General features: G+C 42.2%; 9 protein-coding genes across 9 annotated transcripts; 4 read left to right on the forward strand and 5 right to left on the reverse strand.

The window, feature by feature from the left end:
- Positions 1-240: 240 nt before the first annotated feature.
- On the reverse strand, positions 241-4,601 carry SJAG_02757 (nucleoporin Nup157/170). Its single transcript, XM_002173913.2, has 3 exons — positions 4,401-4,601; positions 4,253-4,357; positions 241-4,197 (listed from the first exon to the last, which is right to left on the reverse strand). Exons 1-3 carry the CDS (start codon positions 4,525-4,527, stop codon positions 503-505), a joined length of 3,927 nt encoding a protein of 1,308 aa, XP_002173949.1. The 5' UTR covers positions 4,528-4,601; the 3' UTR covers positions 241-502.
- A 405-nt stretch (positions 4,602-5,006) lies between these two features.
- On the reverse strand, positions 5,007-6,322 carry SJAG_02758 (ribosome biogenesis protein). The gene has a single exon (XM_002173914.2). It carries the CDS (start codon positions 6,166-6,168, stop codon positions 5,257-5,259), a length of 912 nt encoding a protein of 303 aa, XP_002173950.2. The 5' UTR covers positions 6,169-6,322; the 3' UTR covers positions 5,007-5,256.
- A 268-nt stretch (positions 6,323-6,590) lies between these two features.
- SJAG_02759 (ribosome biogenesis protein Ytm1) lies at positions 6,591-9,063 on the forward strand (the record flags this gene model as incomplete). Its single annotated transcript, XM_002173915.2, has 2 exons — positions 6,591-6,741; positions 6,990-9,063. The coding sequence occupies 2 exons, from the start codon at positions 6,591-6,593 to the stop codon at positions 8,159-8,161; spliced, it is 1,323 nt and encodes a 440-aa protein (XP_002173951.1). The 3' UTR covers positions 8,162-9,063.
- Positions 8,484-10,588, reverse strand: SJAG_02760 (CAMK/CAMKL protein kinase Ppk16; the record flags this gene model as incomplete). The annotated part of the gene is made up of 4 exons (XM_002173916.1): positions 8,484-10,223; positions 10,304-10,353; positions 10,412-10,505; positions 10,562-10,588. 4 exons carry the CDS (start codon positions 10,586-10,588, stop codon positions 8,484-8,486), a joined length of 1,911 nt encoding a protein of 636 aa, XP_002173952.1.
- Positions 10,589-11,267: 679 nt separating this feature from the next.
- On the forward strand, positions 11,268-12,673 carry SJAG_02761 (centrosomal transforming acidic coiled-coil protein Alp7; the record flags this gene model as incomplete). Its single annotated transcript, XM_002173917.1, has 2 exons — positions 11,268-11,489; positions 11,522-12,673. 2 exons carry the CDS (start codon positions 11,268-11,270, stop codon positions 12,671-12,673), a joined length of 1,374 nt encoding a protein of 457 aa, XP_002173953.1.
- Positions 12,674-12,950: 277 nt separating this feature from the next.
- Positions 12,951-13,834, forward strand: SJAG_02762 (ribosomal protein subunit L25). Its single transcript, XM_002173918.2, has 2 exons — positions 12,951-13,573; positions 13,622-13,834. Exons 1-2 carry the CDS (start codon positions 13,187-13,189, stop codon positions 13,658-13,660), a joined length of 426 nt encoding a protein of 141 aa, XP_002173954.2. The 5' UTR covers positions 12,951-13,186; the 3' UTR covers positions 13,661-13,834.
- Positions 13,835-13,941: 107 nt separating this feature from the next.
- SJAG_02763 (lipin Ned1) lies at positions 13,942-16,138 on the reverse strand (the record flags this gene model as incomplete). The annotated part of the gene is made up of 3 exons (XM_002173919.1): positions 13,942-15,549; positions 15,700-15,975; positions 16,079-16,138. The coding sequence occupies 3 exons, from the start codon at positions 16,136-16,138 to the stop codon at positions 13,942-13,944; spliced, it is 1,944 nt and encodes a 647-aa protein (XP_002173955.1).
- A 206-nt stretch (positions 16,139-16,344) lies between these two features.
- Positions 16,345-18,846, forward strand: SJAG_02764 (COP9/signalosome complex subunit 7a). Its single transcript, XM_002173920.2, has one exon. The coding sequence runs from the start codon at positions 16,619-16,621 to the stop codon at positions 17,219-17,221; it is 603 nt and encodes a 200-aa protein (XP_002173956.1). The 5' UTR covers positions 16,345-16,618; the 3' UTR covers positions 17,222-18,846.
- Positions 17,279-18,573, reverse strand: SJAG_02765 (nitrogen permease regulator family protein; the record flags this gene model as incomplete). Its single annotated transcript, XM_002173921.1, has 2 exons — positions 17,279-17,866; positions 17,923-18,573. 2 exons carry the CDS (start codon positions 18,571-18,573, stop codon positions 17,279-17,281), a joined length of 1,239 nt encoding a protein of 412 aa, XP_002173957.1.
- Positions 18,847-19,055: the final 209 nt, after the last annotated feature.

The raw sequence follows: 19,055 nt of genomic DNA on the forward strand, positions 1-19,055 counted from the left end.
GATTTTTTAAAAGCATCAATATATTATAACAAGGAAATTTATTCAAATTCACCAAAATAAAAAAAAGAAAAATAGCAAAAGCAAATACGTATTCACTAATAGTATCATAGAATGTGAATATGTTTATGACAAAATGATTTGCTGACATACCTCCTTCCAATAAAATGCATAATCATAGTTACCAACTTCCGTACACAAATAACCTGCCGTTGATATTACTGTTTCATTCAACGAGCTATACTTCTCTTACAATTAAATCAGAATACGTTTTATCAAAATACTACAAATTAGTCATAAAAGAAAAAGAACCGAGTGATATTGTAGCGACAATTTTAGCAGCCTATAGCTAGCATAGCGTAGCATTAATAACAACCATTGAACCAGCATGCTCAAAAGCCTGACCAAGACAGGGGTATAGAAAGGACGAAAGACCTTTGAACAATGATTTTTGAGAGATGGAAGGAATAAGACATTACAAATGGAATATACATTTGTCATGCTTTTAACACTCCTCGCGTATAGTATTCTCCAACAGCTGCAGTTCCTTCTTGCAACGTTGAGAGTTACTCGAGGTATCATTAACCAAGAGATTTTTGTATTTTTCAATTGATTCCAAAACTCCGGAAACATTAAAGTTGGGTCGGTCCGTTGACGAAAGTCCCCCTTTAATACATAATTCACACCATGATTTAAGAAGATGTGTTAAATCAAGGATAAGATAAAGAAGTGCCTCTTTCGTTTGCCAGGGTTTTTCTCTACGATCATAAAGTTGATTCAATACAATAAAGACAACCTCATGAGAAACACCTGCACTTGTGAAAGTGTCGGGAACCCAACCTTCTTTACTTTCCTCGTCCCGATATTCATAAGCATACTTCTCTGCCAGAGCAATTATTTGTTCCACGGGAAAGACATTCTCCTGTGACGAAAAACGTATAGTAAGCTTGCGCAGGACAGATGATACATTTTCAACGATTGAGGCACCGGTATAAAGATGGAGGGCCTGGTCGTGTGTCTGTTGAATGATCCGTTCCCAACGGCGAACAACCTCAATGCCAGCGTAACCAGACGCCTGAAATATAGAAAGGCAAATTTCACCATAGTCCATAGGATCCGCATATTTGTTGAATATCTCAGAAATGTTGAGAATCTGACCGTCCAAAGCAGATACAACTTCATCTTTTTGTTCCTTCGATAAGCGCGCATCGTTTTTTATAGCGATAAGTAAATCGTCTTGAATGCTAGCAACATCAAGATATTCAACGACCTGATGCATTATTTTATTCATGTTCGCTCTTGAAGAACTTGGGATGTGACAATTACCGAAGCCCTTTGCACGAGTCAAATATTCAATCCGTTGCTCCAGTGATATAGGAAACGCGCTTAAGGCTAATTCAAGGAGCACAAGAGCTGCCATATAAAACATTTCGCGTTTCGCATAGTATTGCCAAAGCAAGCTTGCTAGACTAAGGCTGGAGCCACTGTTTCTTTCAAGGTAGCTTTGGATATAAGGCGAATCAATGTCCAAAAGGCGCTCGGTCATACCTTTCGAGATGTACCAGTCATAAAATGTAGTGTGAAACAGCTCATCTTTACTGCTTTTAAGGATGTCGTGCACAGATATACTCGCCTTTGAAGATTCCTCAAACGGAAGAGACTCCACTTCTTCAAAGATTGAGAAAACAAGTTCATAACAAGCTATGCGAAAGTCAAAAATCTTTTTACGAGGATCGTCTTCTGGTTGACCATCGGCCATGTACGAGAAAGCAATATCCTTCAGATCCTGAGTTGCAGCAAGATGGAGAATCAATTTGACGGCAGTATCATAAGCTCCCAAAGATTTATATTCTTTTACAGCATCCTTAAGATCATCCAGAGAAAACACACGGGCTGCCTTCTTAAAAAGATCAAATGAGTTAGAGATTAACGAGGCACGGTCATCAGCATCCAAAGCGTCTCTAGCTTTCCAAAGAAGTTCAATTGCTTTATAGATGAGTACATCATCAGCACTGCAGAAGCTTCCACATTTTTTACGAAGAATTTGACTGACAGTGTCAATGCTATCACCAGAAGCGAGCTGTCGATTAACGAGAGTATTTACAAGTTCCTTGGCCACGACTCTCCCCTCTTTCGAAGTAAACAACTTACCAAATGTAAGCTTCATGCACGCCTCCTGTGTTGGTGGAGCAATCGTAGAGACAATATCGTTGAATCTGCCAAAGGTACTGTCGTTTAATAAGATGACGAATGAGATACCCTCAATAATGTGTTTTAGAACAGTAATCAGTGCATGAAGGGCTCTATGCTCGGCCTGAAGAGCAAACTCATCACTAGTATTACTGAAACCAGCAAAATGGTCTGGTCCCGCTAGACCCTCGATATGATTGCGACTAATGTCGAGGAAGTAATAAAGAGATAAGAGATGTGATTGAACAGTCAACAACAGAGAAGTGTCAGCGTTAAGTTTAAAAACATTCTTGCCGTCTTCACGTGTAACAACCGGTTGTCCCCAAAACCAACGAACAAGTCGAGAAATACACGATGCTAAACCATCATGTCTTCCAGAAAGACGAACAAATTCCAAGGAAGGAACATCCTGTTGACTGTTGTAGCGAGATTGGTCAATAAATGTTTTACCACCAAATTCGATATAATACTTCTTGGCAATATCAATAAGCTCTGGTTGGGTGCTTTTAGATGATCCAAAATAGGACTGTCCATTTTCACGAGCAGCACTATCCCGAAGACCACATACAAGGCCGAGACAAGTCGCACACCCTTCTGCACGGCCACAGCTCTCAAAGAATGTACGAACTTGACTGTCAACGCCAGAGGTGAGGCTAGCTCCAACGCGAATGGCAGACATCAAAATTTCGAGGGGTCTTCTATGGACAATTATGTGAACACCGGTATTCGTCAATATAGCAAACACAGGGGCAGGCGTTGTAAATTGAGAAACCAACTCATTGGATTGTTTGGAAGGATTTAAACAAATAATTCCTTGCACATAACCCTCAATAGGCAAGAACATTGCTGATTCACAAAGCATAAGTTGATTGCCTGAATTTTGTAGATTGGCGATTTTACCAAATTCCGGTGCAGCTGCAAATAAAAGATCGCCATCATTTTGAGAAGAGGGTGTAAAGGCAAAGAAAAGCCCAGGTGTAAACATCGTACTAAGCGAATTGCATTGCAACGGTTTCACCGGCTTTCCGACATCTGAATTTTGGGGGCCATTCATTTGTGATACATTGGTCATAAAGGGTCCAGTAGCATTTTGCCGCTGTGTAAATTTGTTGTCAGTAGTTTGATCTGGCGGGAATCTAATGTGTGTAATTTGAAGGGTGCTGGGATATGCAGACTGAGGGTCAGCAAAGTCTGCCTTTTGGAAATAAGGCGAAGTACTGCGTCCGCCTCTCATGTACAAACGACATCCGGAAGATGTGATCACCACTGCATAAATTTGTTGTGACTCATATGATGGAATGGGAACGATAGACACCAATTTTACGAACCGAGGGTCAAGCAAGACAGAAGACGCATTAAGCATTTGAGCTTGCGAAAGCATAGAGCGATAGGAGTAATGCACACAACGCTGAATGCCTTTTTTTTCAAGTTTGTAGCAGACAACCGATGATTTGTTCGTAAGAGTATACAGAAGCTTGCGCGAATCATCAATAGCAATTTGCTCAATAAATTCCTTGTCACCCTTTTGGTACATAAACGATGGTAAGAGGTCGCCGAGAGAGGATGCCGTTAGGTTCACTTTTGCACAACGCTTTGAAAACCAACCTTCCTCGCTTTGGTATACAAATTCATACAGGTTTGAATCTTGGCGACCAGAAAAAAAGATGCGACCATCCAAGGTAGCTTCAATACAGTTGACGCCAATCCCTCCGATTGAAATTTGCATCTTTGTGTGATAAAACGAGAGATCTCTAGTGGTGCTATCAATAGACACACCCAGAAGAAGCATATCCTGTGTTGTAGCAATAACCAAGAGATATTTTATGTCGTCAACGAAAACAGATTCTCGAGGACGAACAAGTTTTATGCAAGTAATTGTGTGTTTCAGCTCTTCATAAGCTTGGAAATTCTGTTCCGACATGAAATCCCACAAAAACAATCGATTGTCGACCGTAATCCAAGCTCTTTGGATCTCAGCAAACAATCCCATTTGCGTGAAACATTCCGTTCCTAAGAAGAAGTCAACATTTGCTTCGCAGATCAATTAGTTTACCAAATCACATACTGTTATATTGTTCAAAAATGATATCAGGAATACTTATGACTTCTCTCCGGAAAAAGGGTTTCCAGCCGCTAAGAGTGGGCATAGTATAATCATTTGTGTAACCCTCTATAAATCATTAGCACAGGAAAAGGCTACAATTGCGACGTACGCCCGATTATGTTGCCAAGGTCGGGAAATTTCGAGTCCCGGTCCTCTGCTGTCTCAATCGCAGAGGATCCACGGTGCAGGATATCGTAGAGTCCATCTTCGCTATGTGAAATAGCTGGTGCACTCATGTTTTCCGAACGACACGAGAAGTTGTGGTTTACTAGGGTGCCAGCACGTCCAAGGATGCACCAGCAACAAGTTGTCTTCAAAGTCGGAATTCCAAAAAAATGAAGATACTACTAATAAAAATACATAGTGCAAAAGATTAAAACTATTTGAGATCAAAACACAAAACTTAATGTTTGTAGTAAAAATGAAAAATCGTCTATATAAGGGCGTCGATGTTCTTAATATTTTAACCAGAGCACACACCCGGTGTGCTTTGCGAGGAAGAAGATGGTAAGCAACTTTGAGGGGGAACACGTCTTGAAGGATGATTACCTGATAGGGACAACAGAATTTCCATTGATGAGAAAAATTCGGGAAATAGATAGTAGATTTTTCTGACATTTCGTGTTTCCTCTGTGAGCATTTCATCGACATTGTTACTAACACAGGCAGGTTTTAAGTAGAGTAAATTAAAATTATTTGAATATATTGAATCGTTCTTATGAGCTAGTTTGGGGTGCCATTGGTTTATTTTTAGTGTGTTTATTAGTGGCATGGTCCTTGTTTCTTGTTGTTCATTATAGGCGATTTGTTGGGCTAGTTGATGCTGTTTTCTACGATCAGAAATAAGTAAAAACCAAAATGGGAATCCTATTACCTAAAACAACCTATCGAATGAACAAATTTGTGAGGGAACCGTATGAGTTTGAGAAGCAGAATACTTCATTCAATTGTAGAATGAGTGAAATTTAATGAATGCCAAGAATAGCTTTCAAGGCAGCAGGGTCCTGCACTGCAGCTCGCTTCTGGGCCAAGAACTTGCGACGGGCAGCCAAATGCACAGCAACCGTGTTGCTCTTTTCCGCGTTTTCTTTCTCATCACGCTTTCTCTTGCGTGATGGAGATGAAGAAGACTTGTCCTTGTGTTTCGACGACTTGGACTTGCTCTTTTTTTGCGAGGAGGACTTATGCTTGTGCTTGGATTTCATGTCAGTAGAAGTAGACGTGGTAGAAGAGACACTTGCGTCAGAATCACTTTCTGCTTCTGTATGTTTTGACTTGTGTTTTTTGGAGTGATTCTTGGAGCTATGATGCTTCTTCGCCTCTGTCTCATCTTTGCTTTTCTTCTTTTTCTTTTCCTCTTTGGATTTGGATTTATGTTTGTGCTTATGTTTCGAATCAATTTCTGTAATAGTAACACTCTTTCCACCAGACATCTGTTGCTCCTTCATCCACTCAGCAAACTCGCTGGTGAATGTTCCGCCCAAGACAAAACGACGAGCCAGAGCAACAGAGTTCAAATTCTTCTTCTTTGCATCCAGCTTCTCATCTTGCACGCGTTGGACTTTAAGTGTCTCTTGCGAGACACCGAATGCACTTGAATCATTGTTCAAACGACCAAAAATAGCGTTAAATTCACCCAATCCACTCCATTCAAGATCGTTGGATGCCTTCGCACCAATACCTAAAGTATCATCTTTTACAAGCACTTTAATATTTTGCACTTGTCCATGCAACGATTGACCCAAACCAGCACCTTCCGTCCATCCGAAAGAGCTCAACAGCTTGTATCCCAGACGGCCAGTGTTGTTTGCCCAAGCTGTGTTGCGAGGATCCGCATAAATTTGCTGGCGAACTTTGGGTTCCCCGGCAAGTCCCATAATAATAATTACCAAGTTCCTTCTATTTCGTCAACAAAATGAAAAAATCAACCAAGGCCGGGCTCTGGACTTGCTGTGTGCAGGGTTGCTGCTGCTTCTGCGATGTCTCTCGGGCAGTAGTAGTGCAAAAAAGCAACAGAGCAAGAGCTGCTTGGTGGTGAGGTTTTGGTGTTGATTTTCGCCATCAACCTCCGCGCTTTTTTTTTCATTTGAGCAAATAAAGGTTTATGCGCGGCTATACCGCGGAACCAAAATCTCTGTCATTTGCATAGAGAGTACCAGTATGATAAAGTGTTTTAAGTCGAAATACTAATATTAATTCACCCTACCGAAATACGAACAAAATTTAACGCTGGTTACAATTGACCTCGCGTCCTCCTGCGTTTCAAGCAGGAAGAACTCACCTACCAGTAACCAACACCATGTCCAGTCAGGACGAGCAAGTAGCACAGGTTCAAGTGCGTTTTACTACTCGCGATCCTGATTATGCAGTAGCAGATACGCCTATTCTCATTCCTACGACGCTTAGACGTTATGGTTTATCACAAATTGTGAACCATTTGCTGGAAAAAGGTATGAATTTAATTTCACGCTTTACATTCGTAAGCAAACAGGGTCAAGCACGTTCATCTTGTAAAATAGTGCTTTTTTTCTATAATTACATTTGCTCAATTCGTCTGCTTGAAGTAAATTTATTTTTCATTTAGCAGTTGTAATTGAAGCTGGCATTTATGCTGCTCGATGCGTGCAATAAACCTTGTTTACTTATCGGATCTTGTCTTAGATCTTCTTTTATACGAATTGTTTCACTGACTTTACAGAAACTCCCACTCCATTTGATTTTTTGGTCAATGGTAAAATCCTGACTACCTCGTTGGATGAGTACATCGTGCAGAATGGTCTGTCCACCGAGTCTGTTCTTACACTGGAATACATTCCTTCTACACTGCCTCCTTCATTTTTGGCAGCATTTCCGCACGAGGATTGGATTTCAGGAATCTCCTTGAAGGACGATAGCATTCTCACTTCCTCTTACGATGGAATTGCTCGTGTTTGGAACAAGAGCGGAAAAGTTTGTGTTACTTCAGCATCTCTGGACTCTTCATTAAAGTCGGTTGCTTGGACTACAGACTCTAGTTTTTTGACTGCTTCGCTCAATCAAGGCATTAGCTTATGGTCATATTCTTCTGCTGATGTTCCTATGGATGACGACGAAAGCTCTGCCGTTGTTGCTGACTATGATTGTGCTTTTGTCGGCCACGAAAACGTCGTAGAGCGGATTCGTACCGGTTCTAGTACTTTGTTTCTCTCCGCTGGTGCTGACAAAATGATGGGAGTGTGGGATCTAGAACGCTCTCCTGCAACAGGTTTGCCCACTCAAACAGTGACTGGCAAGCGTCGCAAAAAGAACACTGAAGTGCTTCCAAAGAATGGTGCCAAGGCACCGTTGCTTATGTGCACTGGCCATAATGGACCTGTTACGGACATGGTTTTTGCTACTGATACCAGTGTTGCTTACTCTGTAAGCCAAGATCATACAATTAAAACTTGGGACTTGATTACCGGTCAATTGGTTAACTCTCGTATCACTCGCGCACCGCTTTTGTGTATTCAAAACATCGGAGACCTTAACCTATTGGCTTGCGGTTCCGCCGGTCGTCACATTACTCTTCATGATCCAAGAGCCTCTGCTGAACAGACGACGTCCATCACTTTGAATGGACACAAAAATTTTGTCTCAGGACTTGCCTGTAGCCCTGAGAACCCATACATGCTTGCATCTGTTTCCCATGATAATACAACAAAGGTTTGGGATATTCGGGCTACGTCTGGTAGTTTGTACACTTTGTCTCGTAACGTTCAAAGTAAGTCTACTTGGGACAAATTGTTTGCCATTGACTGGAACTCGTCGACCGGCATTGTCACTGGAGGAACGGATAAGCAGTTACAAATTAACCAGTCTACAAAAGGAGACATCGCTTCTTCAGAGTGAAAATATTTACATCTTTTATTGAGTTTTCGTATCGTTTCAATTTCTGCGAAAGCTCATTCCTTTTTTGTGATAATAAAAATCGGTTGGGTACTAGTTGTTCGTGTGGGAATTAGACATGGTAAAATTAAGAGAAATGAAAATAAGACGGACTTGCTTATGGCAAGTCTCTAACCTCCTGTTAGTGTAGTGAAAGTTACTCAATGTGTCTGCATATTGGCTTGTAAAAATCTAACACCCGTAAGTGCCTTCGACATGCGACAGTTTTGCCGTCAATAAATGAAAGACGAACATTCTTATTTAATTAACCATTAATTATTTGTGCTCAACCGTCATTGTTTTCGGCTTCTTCTTCCTCCTCCTCTTGAAATGCTGGTTCGTTGATATGCTTCATGTATGTGGATTGAGACAGTCTTCGCGGGAGCGCCAGCACTCGAATAGCAGAAGCATTGTGTCTCATTAATGAGGTAGTGTCTTTTCTCGGCAAATGTAATTTTTGCAGCGGGTCGATGGAAGAGCAGGACTTTGCGATTGCTGGCGCGGATGGAGTAGGTTTAGATGATACAATGGATATAAGTGAATTGGAAGAAGCTGAAGAGACATTAGACAGAGAACGAGATCGCCAGGCCTTTTTACCAACAGATTTGAAAGATGAGGCATTTGAAGAAGAGCGCTCAACGCCACGGCCATTAGAGTCCTTGTCATCAGGCGGTCGACCAAAATTAAGAGAAGATGAGGAAAAGTGAGAATGATTAGAATCGGACGAAGTAGAAAGCATTGCCGCGTATGTATTCATATTGTCAGACACATCAGCATCTGAACCCTGTTTATATAAAGAAGTCTGCTGTTTGCCGAGAGAAATGCGATTAAACTCCGGGCTGCACTGATTCTTGGACACAGAATGAACTTCCGTATTACTCGTTTGTTTTCCTTCCACGGTTCCACTGGAGTAACTCGAACACAAAATGTCACCGCCAGCATCAGAGTTGAAAGGAGTTTTCTCCGGATTATATTTCGGATGGAATAACCACTCACGAAATGTTGTCAGCAAAGAGGACGACTTGCCGTAAGACTTGTAGTCAGCACGCATTGGAGTAGCTGAAATCGTCATCTCCTTCACCGAAGGACTGGATGGAACGGCAAAAAATTTGAGTGATCTGTCCTTAGTTTTGTGCGGTGTGGAACCTCGGCGCTGCTTTCGAGTTTCCTTTCGTAATTCACGCTCGAGCAGTAAGAACCACCAACCGTACAATGCGTCACATCTCAGTTCGGAAAGGCTTTTGTCCAACTCTTCCATGTCAACACCGACAAGTGCTAACCGGCTGCGAACCTTTTCTTCTGCCTTTTTCGTCGACCGAGCTTTGGTAACATCAGACACATGGTATCCACGAGAGGTAAAGAACGAGTGAGTAAGAATTTTGTCTAAGGAAGGTCGCTGTTGATAGTTCTTTTGAAGCAGCATGAGGATTAGGTCCTTCGCCTCGGCTGATAGAGACTCTGGCAAAACTGGAGTAGAGTGGACAATTCTGGATTTTGTTAAGTTTACATCATCTTCATCAAACGGTAGCTTTCCCACAAGTAAGGCGTACATGATGACGCCTAGAGCCCAGATATCAACAAATTCTCCAATATACTTCTGGCCAAGAACAATTTCGGGAGCAGTGTAGGCAACCGTTCCGCAGCGTGTATTCATAAACGTTCTCCGACTGCAATCAGATTCACGGGACAGTCCAAAATCTCCAATTTTAACATTGTACTGTTTGTCGAGAAATACGTTTTCAAGCTTCAAATCGCGATGCACACATCCAGTGTTGTGAATGTATCTCACTCCTTGGCACAATTGCCATAGGATTCGACAACAGACATCTTCTTCAAAACGTGTTTCCTTATAAAGCCACTCATACAGCTCTCCGCCCGGGCAATACTCCAATACTAAGAAAATGGAGTCTTTTGTGCATACAACCTCGTATAGACGAGTTACGTTAGGATGCTTAAGCTGACGTAGATGGTGAATTTCACGAGCCAAAGGAATTGCATGTTTACGTGAAGTAGATTTTAGCACAACCTACATAGTGTTAATCCGTTGTTCTGAACAGATGAAGGGAGCTAAGAGTCACAGCGTCCAACAACGATGATTGTGTATACCTTTGACGACGTGAGGATATGGCTTGCTAAATAGACTTTCCCAAAACTGCCTGTGAGAGTCAGCAAAACGAAACAACGACAGTAAAGGGACAATGAATGGGAAAATACCTTCTCCAATTACTTTTTCTAAGCGATAGTTACCAATCGTTGTGAGCTTGGAATCACAGAGCCGTGAGACCAGCTCATTGTACGAGGCCGAGGTCTATAAGTAAACGTGTTAGAGCTTTACAATCTGGCAAACACGGAGGGATCTCGTACAAAAGCATTTTTGTTTCTATTCTGCATTGAGTCATCTCAATTTTAATACAGAGGCTCAGCAAAAGTGCGCAGACGCTGAGGTTTCCGTCGTTGGTTCGCGGCTCGTTCAGTCTCTACTAGTTGTCCAAGGCATTCTGTTCATTTATAGTTGCATAAGCACTAAATCAAGCGACCAAGCTGCCGCTTAGATATGTCACGTGCTTACCTTAACAAACCTTTTATTCAGTACAGTAAAACGCCTTCTAATTTCATATATATATTTACTGAGGCTCACAAAGTAATTTAACGTAGTTTTCTCGAGCGCATTAAACAGTTGTGTATTGTCTTTAGTAGCAGTGCCGCTACAGGGCAACGACGTTTTAGGATATGACCCGTTTGTTTCAATTCCTTAGCTTGTGACCTGTGTTATTTGTACATTTCTTTCCCGTGCTCGTCCTATTGGAACATCTACAAACCTGAAAATATCGGTCGTCCTTAAAGCTTTTGTTTGAATTGTTCTTCGTCTGGTTGTTACTTTTTTTTTTAATTTTTTTTTCTGCTATTTTTTAGCATTCTGTTCTAGTTTTACGTATATCACGGACCTTTTTTTCTTTCTGTTATTTCAACAAACGCTCTTTCAATTGGTAGTCTTGCTAAATACGGTTCAATCGGCTCGTTTCCTGCTATTTAGTTTTCAATTTGTGGATCCGCTGTGTATGTACTCATTATGGCTGAAATTCAAGCAGTAGCTACTACTACTCAATTACCCGCCGCCGAGCAGGAGACTGTGTCTGACAATACTCAGCAACCCCCGATGCCAAATGATATCCCTCCTGGGGCTTCCCCCAGTCACTCGAGTTCGTCTTCTCAAAATGAATCTACATCAACAGAGACCTCACTTGCCGTTTCCAACTGCAGTGAAGAACTCGCTGTTCCCCCTCCTGCAAGTGTACAACAACAACGGCGCAGTCAAAGTCCCAGACTGGCCCTCAACAACAAGAAGATGCTGACACATTTCGGCCCCCTTCAGACACGAATTCGAAACGCACAGTGTCGGCTCTCACGCCCAGACCAACTCGGGTTGCTTTGGCGCCGTCAATTGCACAGCGTACTCCGGAATTCAAACATCGCAAGCGCAATCTCGAGTCTATCCTTACCCCGAAAGCCAATTTTCCCCTTCCAGCTGCTCCGGTAAATGGAGCTCAGCCCACGAACCCAGGCTCTAAGGATCTGCTTTCTTTTCAATCCCCGTCCACGTTTCCCGTGCCTCCGCCTAGCAAACCTGTTTTACGACAAAACAATGCTCCGAAAACGCCTGAACTTATACCCCAAAAGTCTCTTCTTGACGCAACACCCGCTTCTTCCTCTAACGCACCGTTCCAGTTTGCTTTGACCAATGCTCACAAAGAAAAAGCACAGTATGAGGCAGAGTTGCGGAGTCTAGAAGCCAAATACACCGGTTCTATCCAAGAATGCGCCGAACTAAAACACTCCATCCAAGAGCTGTCTGGCCAGTTCTTTGCCGCTTGTGAGCAAATTCAAAAACTTCAATCTTCTCTTGAAGAAGCAGCCTCTGCAGCGGTTCCACCGCCGCCTGCGAACAATGACAAGCTTTTTACGGAGGAACAGCTTGAACAAATTTTGCACGAACGGATGGAGAAGTGGGCCACAGAGCTGCATGCTCAGTATTCAGCAAAACACACCCAGAAAATTAATGCTTTCAAAGCTAACTATGCTAAGAAATATGAAAGCACAATTCAAGAGTTACAGAACCAAGTCAACAGTAATGCTCTCATATTAAATTCTGGCTCTCAGGATGAACTGACGAAAGAACTGATGAAGCTAAGAAATGATAATGAAACGTTACGAATGCAACTAGAAAGTGCTGTGCATGAGCGGCAAAAAATGACGACCTTCTTGACGGGATTGAAAACTAATTTGGAGAAAAATGATCAGCTTCTTCAACAGCAACAAGTGAAGCATCAAGAAGAAATCAACAACCTCAACAAACGACTCGGTGTTGTTTCTAATCAGCTCACGGTTGAGCGACAGGAACGCGAACAAGTAATGAAAATGAGCGAAGATTTACTAGCTATCATTGACAAGCTGGAAAAACAACAACAGTCTTCTTAAGGAAAAAGTCTTCAATTATTTTGGTAATGTACATACTATTGAACTTTTAAAGATCAAACTCACTGTTGACGCCCTTGCAAACTGTTTGGACTTGACCTCAAGAGCATTGTTTTATTGATTCGTTTTCATCTTCTTGTTATAAAGACACAACATATGCTGCCATCCTTTATACGACCAGATTCATGTATTCACTAATTATAAAAAACTGTATATGCAACTATAAACACCGTGAGTCGTGTCATATCCATTTTTCTGTTTACGCAGTGATCCGTAATGTCAACAGGGCCCATTTGGTTGCGAGAATCCCCGTCAAGAGTGTCTCAATGAAATTCAATTCTATAAAACTCACAAAAGTACAATTGTTCGTGACCACGCTTATCATCTTATCTAAGCGGTCCTTAAAAAACTCTATTAATACAGTGAAGTACTACTCCAAAAGACATTGATGGAAAGACAGAGCTGATCAGTGGTTCAGCGGAGGCATTCCGAAAACTTCAGATACGCTTGTCAAATATGAAATTAGGACTTAAAGAGCTTCCAGCAAAGCTAAGGGCATTTTTTGCGAAATTCCCACCAGAAACCGAGAAAGCTTGGTCCCTCGGTACAGCAAGGCCGAATCCGTTTTTACCTGCAAAAAACGAAATTACCGGTGCCTGGAGAGGCCCGGTGTACTCGAATCGAAAACAGGCTGATCTTTTTAAATTGGCGAAGATGCACAATTTACAGCATTTACTTCCTCGTCAAAAAACATGGAATGGTGAAAAGAATCGCCGTATAATTCAAAGTGTTATCCGGCCTAAAGGAAAAAAGTTTGAACGAAACAAAGAAGCTCGTCAAGAGAAGAAAAACACCATTCTCCAGGAAGCACTTAAGAAAACTGATGCTTTCAAACAAAATTTGGTATGTAACATGTGTGAAGAGTCAACTTCTGCTAATTCAATTCAACAGAAAAAAGAAAAGGCCTTGAATTCAAGAAGTCCAATTTAGTTGTTGGATGTCTACTCGTTCTTTGTCAACCAGCAACCCTCTCATCATTAATGTAATGGTCCTAGTAGCATTAAAGTAATCATGATAATATATCCCAACCAGTATTCTCGATCACTATCGTTTCATTCTCATAACTCGTAATCGTTCGTACTCGTACGCAAATGTTTAAGGTGGATTAGCAATAATGTTGCATGCGCGCACGTCTAAAGTTGTAAGTCAAAGGATCTTGTTTGGGGAAACAGTATCGTTGAGAACGTGTGTATTTCGTTACGTTTTATCCATTAAGTAGCTTCGTCGTTCATCTCATTATCTTCAGGGTCCCTCAAATCCATGGCACGAGCCAAAATGGCGGACATGTCGTTCTCAGAATCTTCTTCTTTTTCAAGATCATTGTTAGACGCCAAATCTTGTTCTGGTTTGGGAGAGCCTTGCTTTTTTGATGTTTTGGTTTGCGATTTTGGAGTATTCTTTTTAGACTTTGGTTCATCCTCATCGTCGGAAAGCTCAGGAAGCGGTGTACGCCAGTAAGTAACATCGGTAAAAGTGTTCACTTCAGGTTCCACGGACACTTCCACAGGCGGGAAAAAGTAGTCAACTAAGTCATTCATGTAGATATAGCTGCTGCGATAACCACTTCGTTGCAAAAGTTCCATATGAACTTCACCGGCGGAATTAATGGTAAAGATGCGCGTCGGTGGGACGCCGACATGGTTGTAGGAAATAGCATCAGTTATTCTGTTTCCAAAACCGGCATAAAACGGACTCTTTGGAGGAGGAACGTCAAATAATCCACACAAGTCACGAAGGCATGCCATTTTGAAAATCTCGGGTTTTCTCAAAATAACCTCGCGGTGTAAAGCTGCTATTGTACGATCAGGAGAAAGAATGACAGGGCCATGAGGCATGGTGTAACCATCTTGCTCAATGTTCCAAAGATAGTGCCTTGTGCTGTCTGCTTGACCAATAGATCGACTAGTCAGATACATGATCTTATAACCATTGCTCACAATATCGCTGTATAGCTTGGCAACTCCTGGATGTGTCCAATCCTTGCCGATAAAAGTGAACATATGTCCCAAGGCATCTGACTTGGTGATCGTCCCATCAATGTCAGAAATGACAACCGGATCCTCATACCGCCAAAAGTACAGGTTGGCCAAGCATACAGACTTTCCATTGTTGACAGTAAAGGACATGTCATTCTTGCCTGGCCTTAGTTTGAGTGAAGATAGCTGTTCTGATGTCAGACGGAGTGTCTTTACGTAGTAGTAAGATTGTTTGGATGGTGAAGGGGAGCGTGTTAACTCTTCGCGTATGGATTGCATCCGTTCCAAATGGTCCTCTCGCATTAAGGCAGAATCGGATTTCGGAGACGCAGGAGCCGAGACGTTAGGGCTTTCGCTTTCATCATCAGTCGCTACAGGAAGAGTGGAAGTTATGGGAGAAGAGGTGATTCCGGGGGAAGCACTCTTTTTGGCCTCCTCGCTGGCATAAAACCAAAGATTACCTTTCTCATCCTCCGCAATAAGTTTTTCGATTTCGGGAAACTCGTCTTTGAATGTTTCTCGAGCAAAGTCGGCGATGTTTCTGTTCAGCTCACTAGCTTTATAGCCAGTCATATCCATCACAATGTCGCCGTTGTCGGTAACATGCGCTGGAAGTTCTTTTCCCGAAAGACGCTTGCCTAGCTCTATAGCCTTTTGGAGTAGCTCTGGTTTCGGCATAACTCGTTTTTCATGAGTAGGGGTAGTTGACCCCGAGCCAGATTTCGTTGGAGTGCTGGGTTCACAGCTTCCTGGATCGCTTGAGTATCTCGCGTGTCGCAGCCAGTTCTGTGACATAGGGCCCTCTGTCGCTGCATTGGAAGCAGACCGGGGTCTTTGGATTTTCTGTGTACCATCTCCTTGGTCCATCTTTCCAGTACGGTCGCCGGATGCATCGTTTTCTGAAGATGCGCCTTGCTCTTCATTGTGATCGAGAATTAGTTCGCTTGGTTCTTTCAATCCGTCCACAGATGCACGATTTTTTGGAGAAGCAACCGGCGACCCGGAAGGCGAGTGAGAGGGAGATCCGAGAGGTGAAGTTTGTAGTTCTTGGGGCACATCGTTCTCCGTAGCAAAGACGAAGAAAGCCTCACCTCCATCACCCAATTTCATATTGAAATCCGTCAGCTCATTATTCACCCGAAACTCAACTTTCTTGTCCGAAGGACGAAGTAAACTGAATTTTCCAAATCGGACGTGGAAAGGCGAGCAAGCCAAGCTTCCATCTTGTTGTTCAACGACAATTACATCGATTGCACCAGTTAATGTGGCCTACATAAACAGATGTTAGTACATGAACAGGTTTACCCACCCAACACTCTAGACAAATGCTGATACAATTGGTGCCCCTTCATCATTCATGTCTTATACGTACCGGGTTGATTGAATTCCAAGTTTTACTGACAGAACCAAACGCACGACCCACATACTGCATCGTTTAGTAGTCAAAGGACGAGAGAATGAAAGATTGTAAGGTTGCAAAAGCTTGAACGGCAAAAAACCGGATTAAATCGGGTTGTCAACGTCGTGAGAAAAAACGAGAAACAAATCAGCGAAAACAATTAATCCGTAGAAAATAGTTCCAATTGAACGAGTGCACGAATTTAAAGGATATGAAGCTTTAGGAATTGGGGTCAATGGGTCGTAAACTCGAGTAGTAAAATGAATGTTTACTACACAACCACTGACAGCGGACAGGTTGGTTACCAAGATAACAAAACAGCAAAAATGGCCTGGAAAGCGGGAAAAAAGCAATAATGCTTAAAGTAAGTGGCTAAATTGGACGTTTTCTTTACTGAAATGAGCCTTCCTGGAAATTTGGTTAAGCGGAGTCACTGGGCCAAATTATGCTGGCGGTCGAGCAACCCCGAGTCAGTTGAACGACTCCGACTGTATCGGTGCTGTTGTTGACACCATGGAACAGGAGATAGAACAGCAAATTTCGGACCCAGAAATATTCAATTTTGACGATCTTTGGGTAAAATGCCTTCAAGCTCTTCGTAAAAAAGTTTCCATCAGTGAAGCGGCGTTAAGCCGGTTGAAGCTGTTCCGAGAGGGAAACATGGGCCTTCTGCATGAGACAAAAGGAATTGGAGAATTGGAACCCGGTTGTATAGAGAAACTTCGTTTGTTAACACTGTTGGACATTGCGATCGCAAAGACTGGCAATTATTTAACGTATGAAGACATTTGTCAGCACCTGAAATTAGAAATTAAGGGTAATGAGAACGACTTCCGTGTGTACACTGTCGAAAAATACATCCTTAAAGCCATGGGATTGGATTTGCTAGATGGCAAACTTGATACTCCTAGTCAAAGATTTTACGTCACGTTTGCAGCTGAACGGAGAATGGACGAGGCAAGACTGCTGGAGATGCAACGTACATTAGACAGATTTATCGAAAAGTGTATGAATGTCTTGGACGAACAAGGGATCGGTTCAAAGCGTGCAACTCCAGCCGAAGATATACCAGACCCAGCGGACAAACGTGTCCGTGCAAATGAGATGGACTCCTAAAAAGGGAGAAGATTTACGGTTTGGAAATTTCATTTCCTTGTTCATTCGACATCTCTCTTAATGATAAATGTAAGCCGTGTCCCCCAGTTTACTAAGCATTAAGTCAATTTCCTTCGGACCTTTTTTCATAGTAACACAAATCTCATCAAAATGATGTTGTCCATCAAGGAGTGAAGCGAGTTTGCTTTCTTCAGGCGTTAATGCTGCCGTATTAACTTGCTTACCAAGGATAGGGTATTTGTGAACACGGTACACGAAGCCCTTGATGATTCCAAACGAAATGAGCCGCCGGACATCGAGCCCATGGAACTTTTCTCTGTTTTCACTCATCCAATCCTTCACCCGTACGCCATGTCTTAAGGAGGTATATAAGGAGAAGATTTGGGAAAACGTTGTGGAAGCTACTCGCGCACTATTGCCTGAAACAACATACGAAACGCACTCCTTTTGGAAGTTAGGATCTTGCATTAAGTTGGGAACGTTCGTTGTCATTGCATAGATGTTGTGAAACTGAAATATATCGGTGATAATCAGACAACCGTAATACATTAAATGTTCCATGCAGCGACAGCAGTTATTAAAACTAACGTTAGCTAGTTCTGCAACACGCTGTACCGAATTAATTCCATTAATGAAAGGGTAAACCTGCTCTTGTTAGTAAACAGTGAAGCGGACAAACGAGAAGTGGAACTGGTATATACCTTTTGGATTGTCATATCCCAGTTCTTGTCCATAAGAGTATCAAGTTGGACAGTGAGGATGGGAACGTGAAAGCCCTTTACAGTCGGGGGAGAGGGAAAAACAGGAAAGAGTTTAATGTTGATAGAATTTTGTGGATCTAATTGAATCATGCATTCGCTGAAATTGTTTAAATCTTCCAGCAATTGTTCCATCACACTCATGATAATTGGCCGCTTGGAAAGGTCGGACACATACTGATTTTGTTGTTCGAGCACCTTAAGATTGCGAGACAGGCGTTTCACAATAGGAATATAGCTGCTTACGTTCTCGTCTTCATGGAAAATCATGCACATATTGAAAATAAGAGCATTTCGCTCGTAATGATTACCGACTAAGGACACCGGGTGCCCAATGATGCGGTAGCCCCCCGTAGCTACTGTTATCGTTTTGTTGCAGATTTCGGGCTTGGGAATCACATACTCGGAAATTGAATCAAAGGGAACTAGCAGCTCTTTTCCTTCGCTGCCATCAGATTCCGTAACAGAGCCGGGGGGAGACTCAATAGCTACCCATGGACCCTGTAAAGGATCAAACAGGCTGAAGAAAATGGCGAGTAGTCTCGGAGGAAAACTATCCGTCTGGTCCATCCAAAATGCCTCACTGTTGTCCATTTTCATAGTATCCAAGAGGCTTTAACAAGGTGCAAACTGAAAATCACAAAAAAGTGGATTATGTAACTCAAAACAGAAACAAAGTATGCAATCTCAAAAAAAAAACCTGGTTTTTGATTTAATAACGAGGACTTTTTTGAGTAATGCACGGGAACATTAGACAAGGAGTATGTCTGAAAAGTGCTTATCTCACGAAGAACAGCAAACGCACCAAAAACACGGTTCTTAGCGTCGATAAAGTGTAAAATAATGAATTTCTTTTTTCTAGATGTCAATTCTAGTGCTATACGGTTTATAATGATGAATTGAGAACAGGGACCTCCCGGACTTACTGTTAATCCTGTGTCGTATCTGGACAGATGGATTTGCACGTTGCATTATGTAAAAGCTCGTTAAATTTAATAGTGACGAGTATCATTTTCGTTAAGATAGTTACGGAGATTTTGTGAAGTCTGTTAAATTTCGCTTAACATCTCGCTAAC

Source organism: Schizosaccharomyces japonicus (genome assembly GCF_000149845.2).
Source record: "Schizosaccharomyces japonicus yFS275 unplaced genomic scaffold supercont5.1, whole genome shotgun sequence".
NCBI lineage: Eukaryota > Fungi > Ascomycota > Schizosaccharomycetes > Schizosaccharomycetales > Schizosaccharomycetaceae > Schizosaccharomyces > Schizosaccharomyces japonicus.

Bases quoted from the DNA above. Each gene is read 5' to 3' on its own strand.
- SJAG_02757 (XM_002173913.2), bottom strand. From the start codon at position 4,527: ATGAGTGCACCAGCTATTTCACATAGCGAAGATGGACTCTACGATATC. The intron at 4,358-4,400 runs GTACGTCGCAAT...AATGATTTATAG, and splicing joins CCTTGGCAACATAATCGGGC to AGGGTTACACAAATGATTAT. The intron at 4,198-4,252 runs GTATGTGATTTG...ACTTCTTCTTAG, and splicing joins CATTTTTGAACAATATAACA to GAACGGAATGTTTCACGCAA.
- SJAG_02764 (XM_002173920.2), top strand. From the start codon at position 16,619: ATGGAACAGGAGATAGAACAGCAAATTTCGGACCCAGAAATATTCAAT.
- SJAG_02762 (XM_002173918.2), top strand. From the start codon at position 13,187: ATGAAATTAGGACTTAAAGAGCTTCCAGCAAAGCTAAGGGCATTTTTT. The intron at 13,574-13,621 runs GTATGTAACATG...TCAATTCAACAG, and splicing joins ATGCTTTCAAACAAAATTTG to AAAAAAGAAAAGGCCTTGAA.
- SJAG_02758 (XM_002173914.2), bottom strand. From the start codon at position 6,168: ATGGGACTTGCCGGGGAACCCAAAGTTCGCCAGCAAATTTATGCGGAT.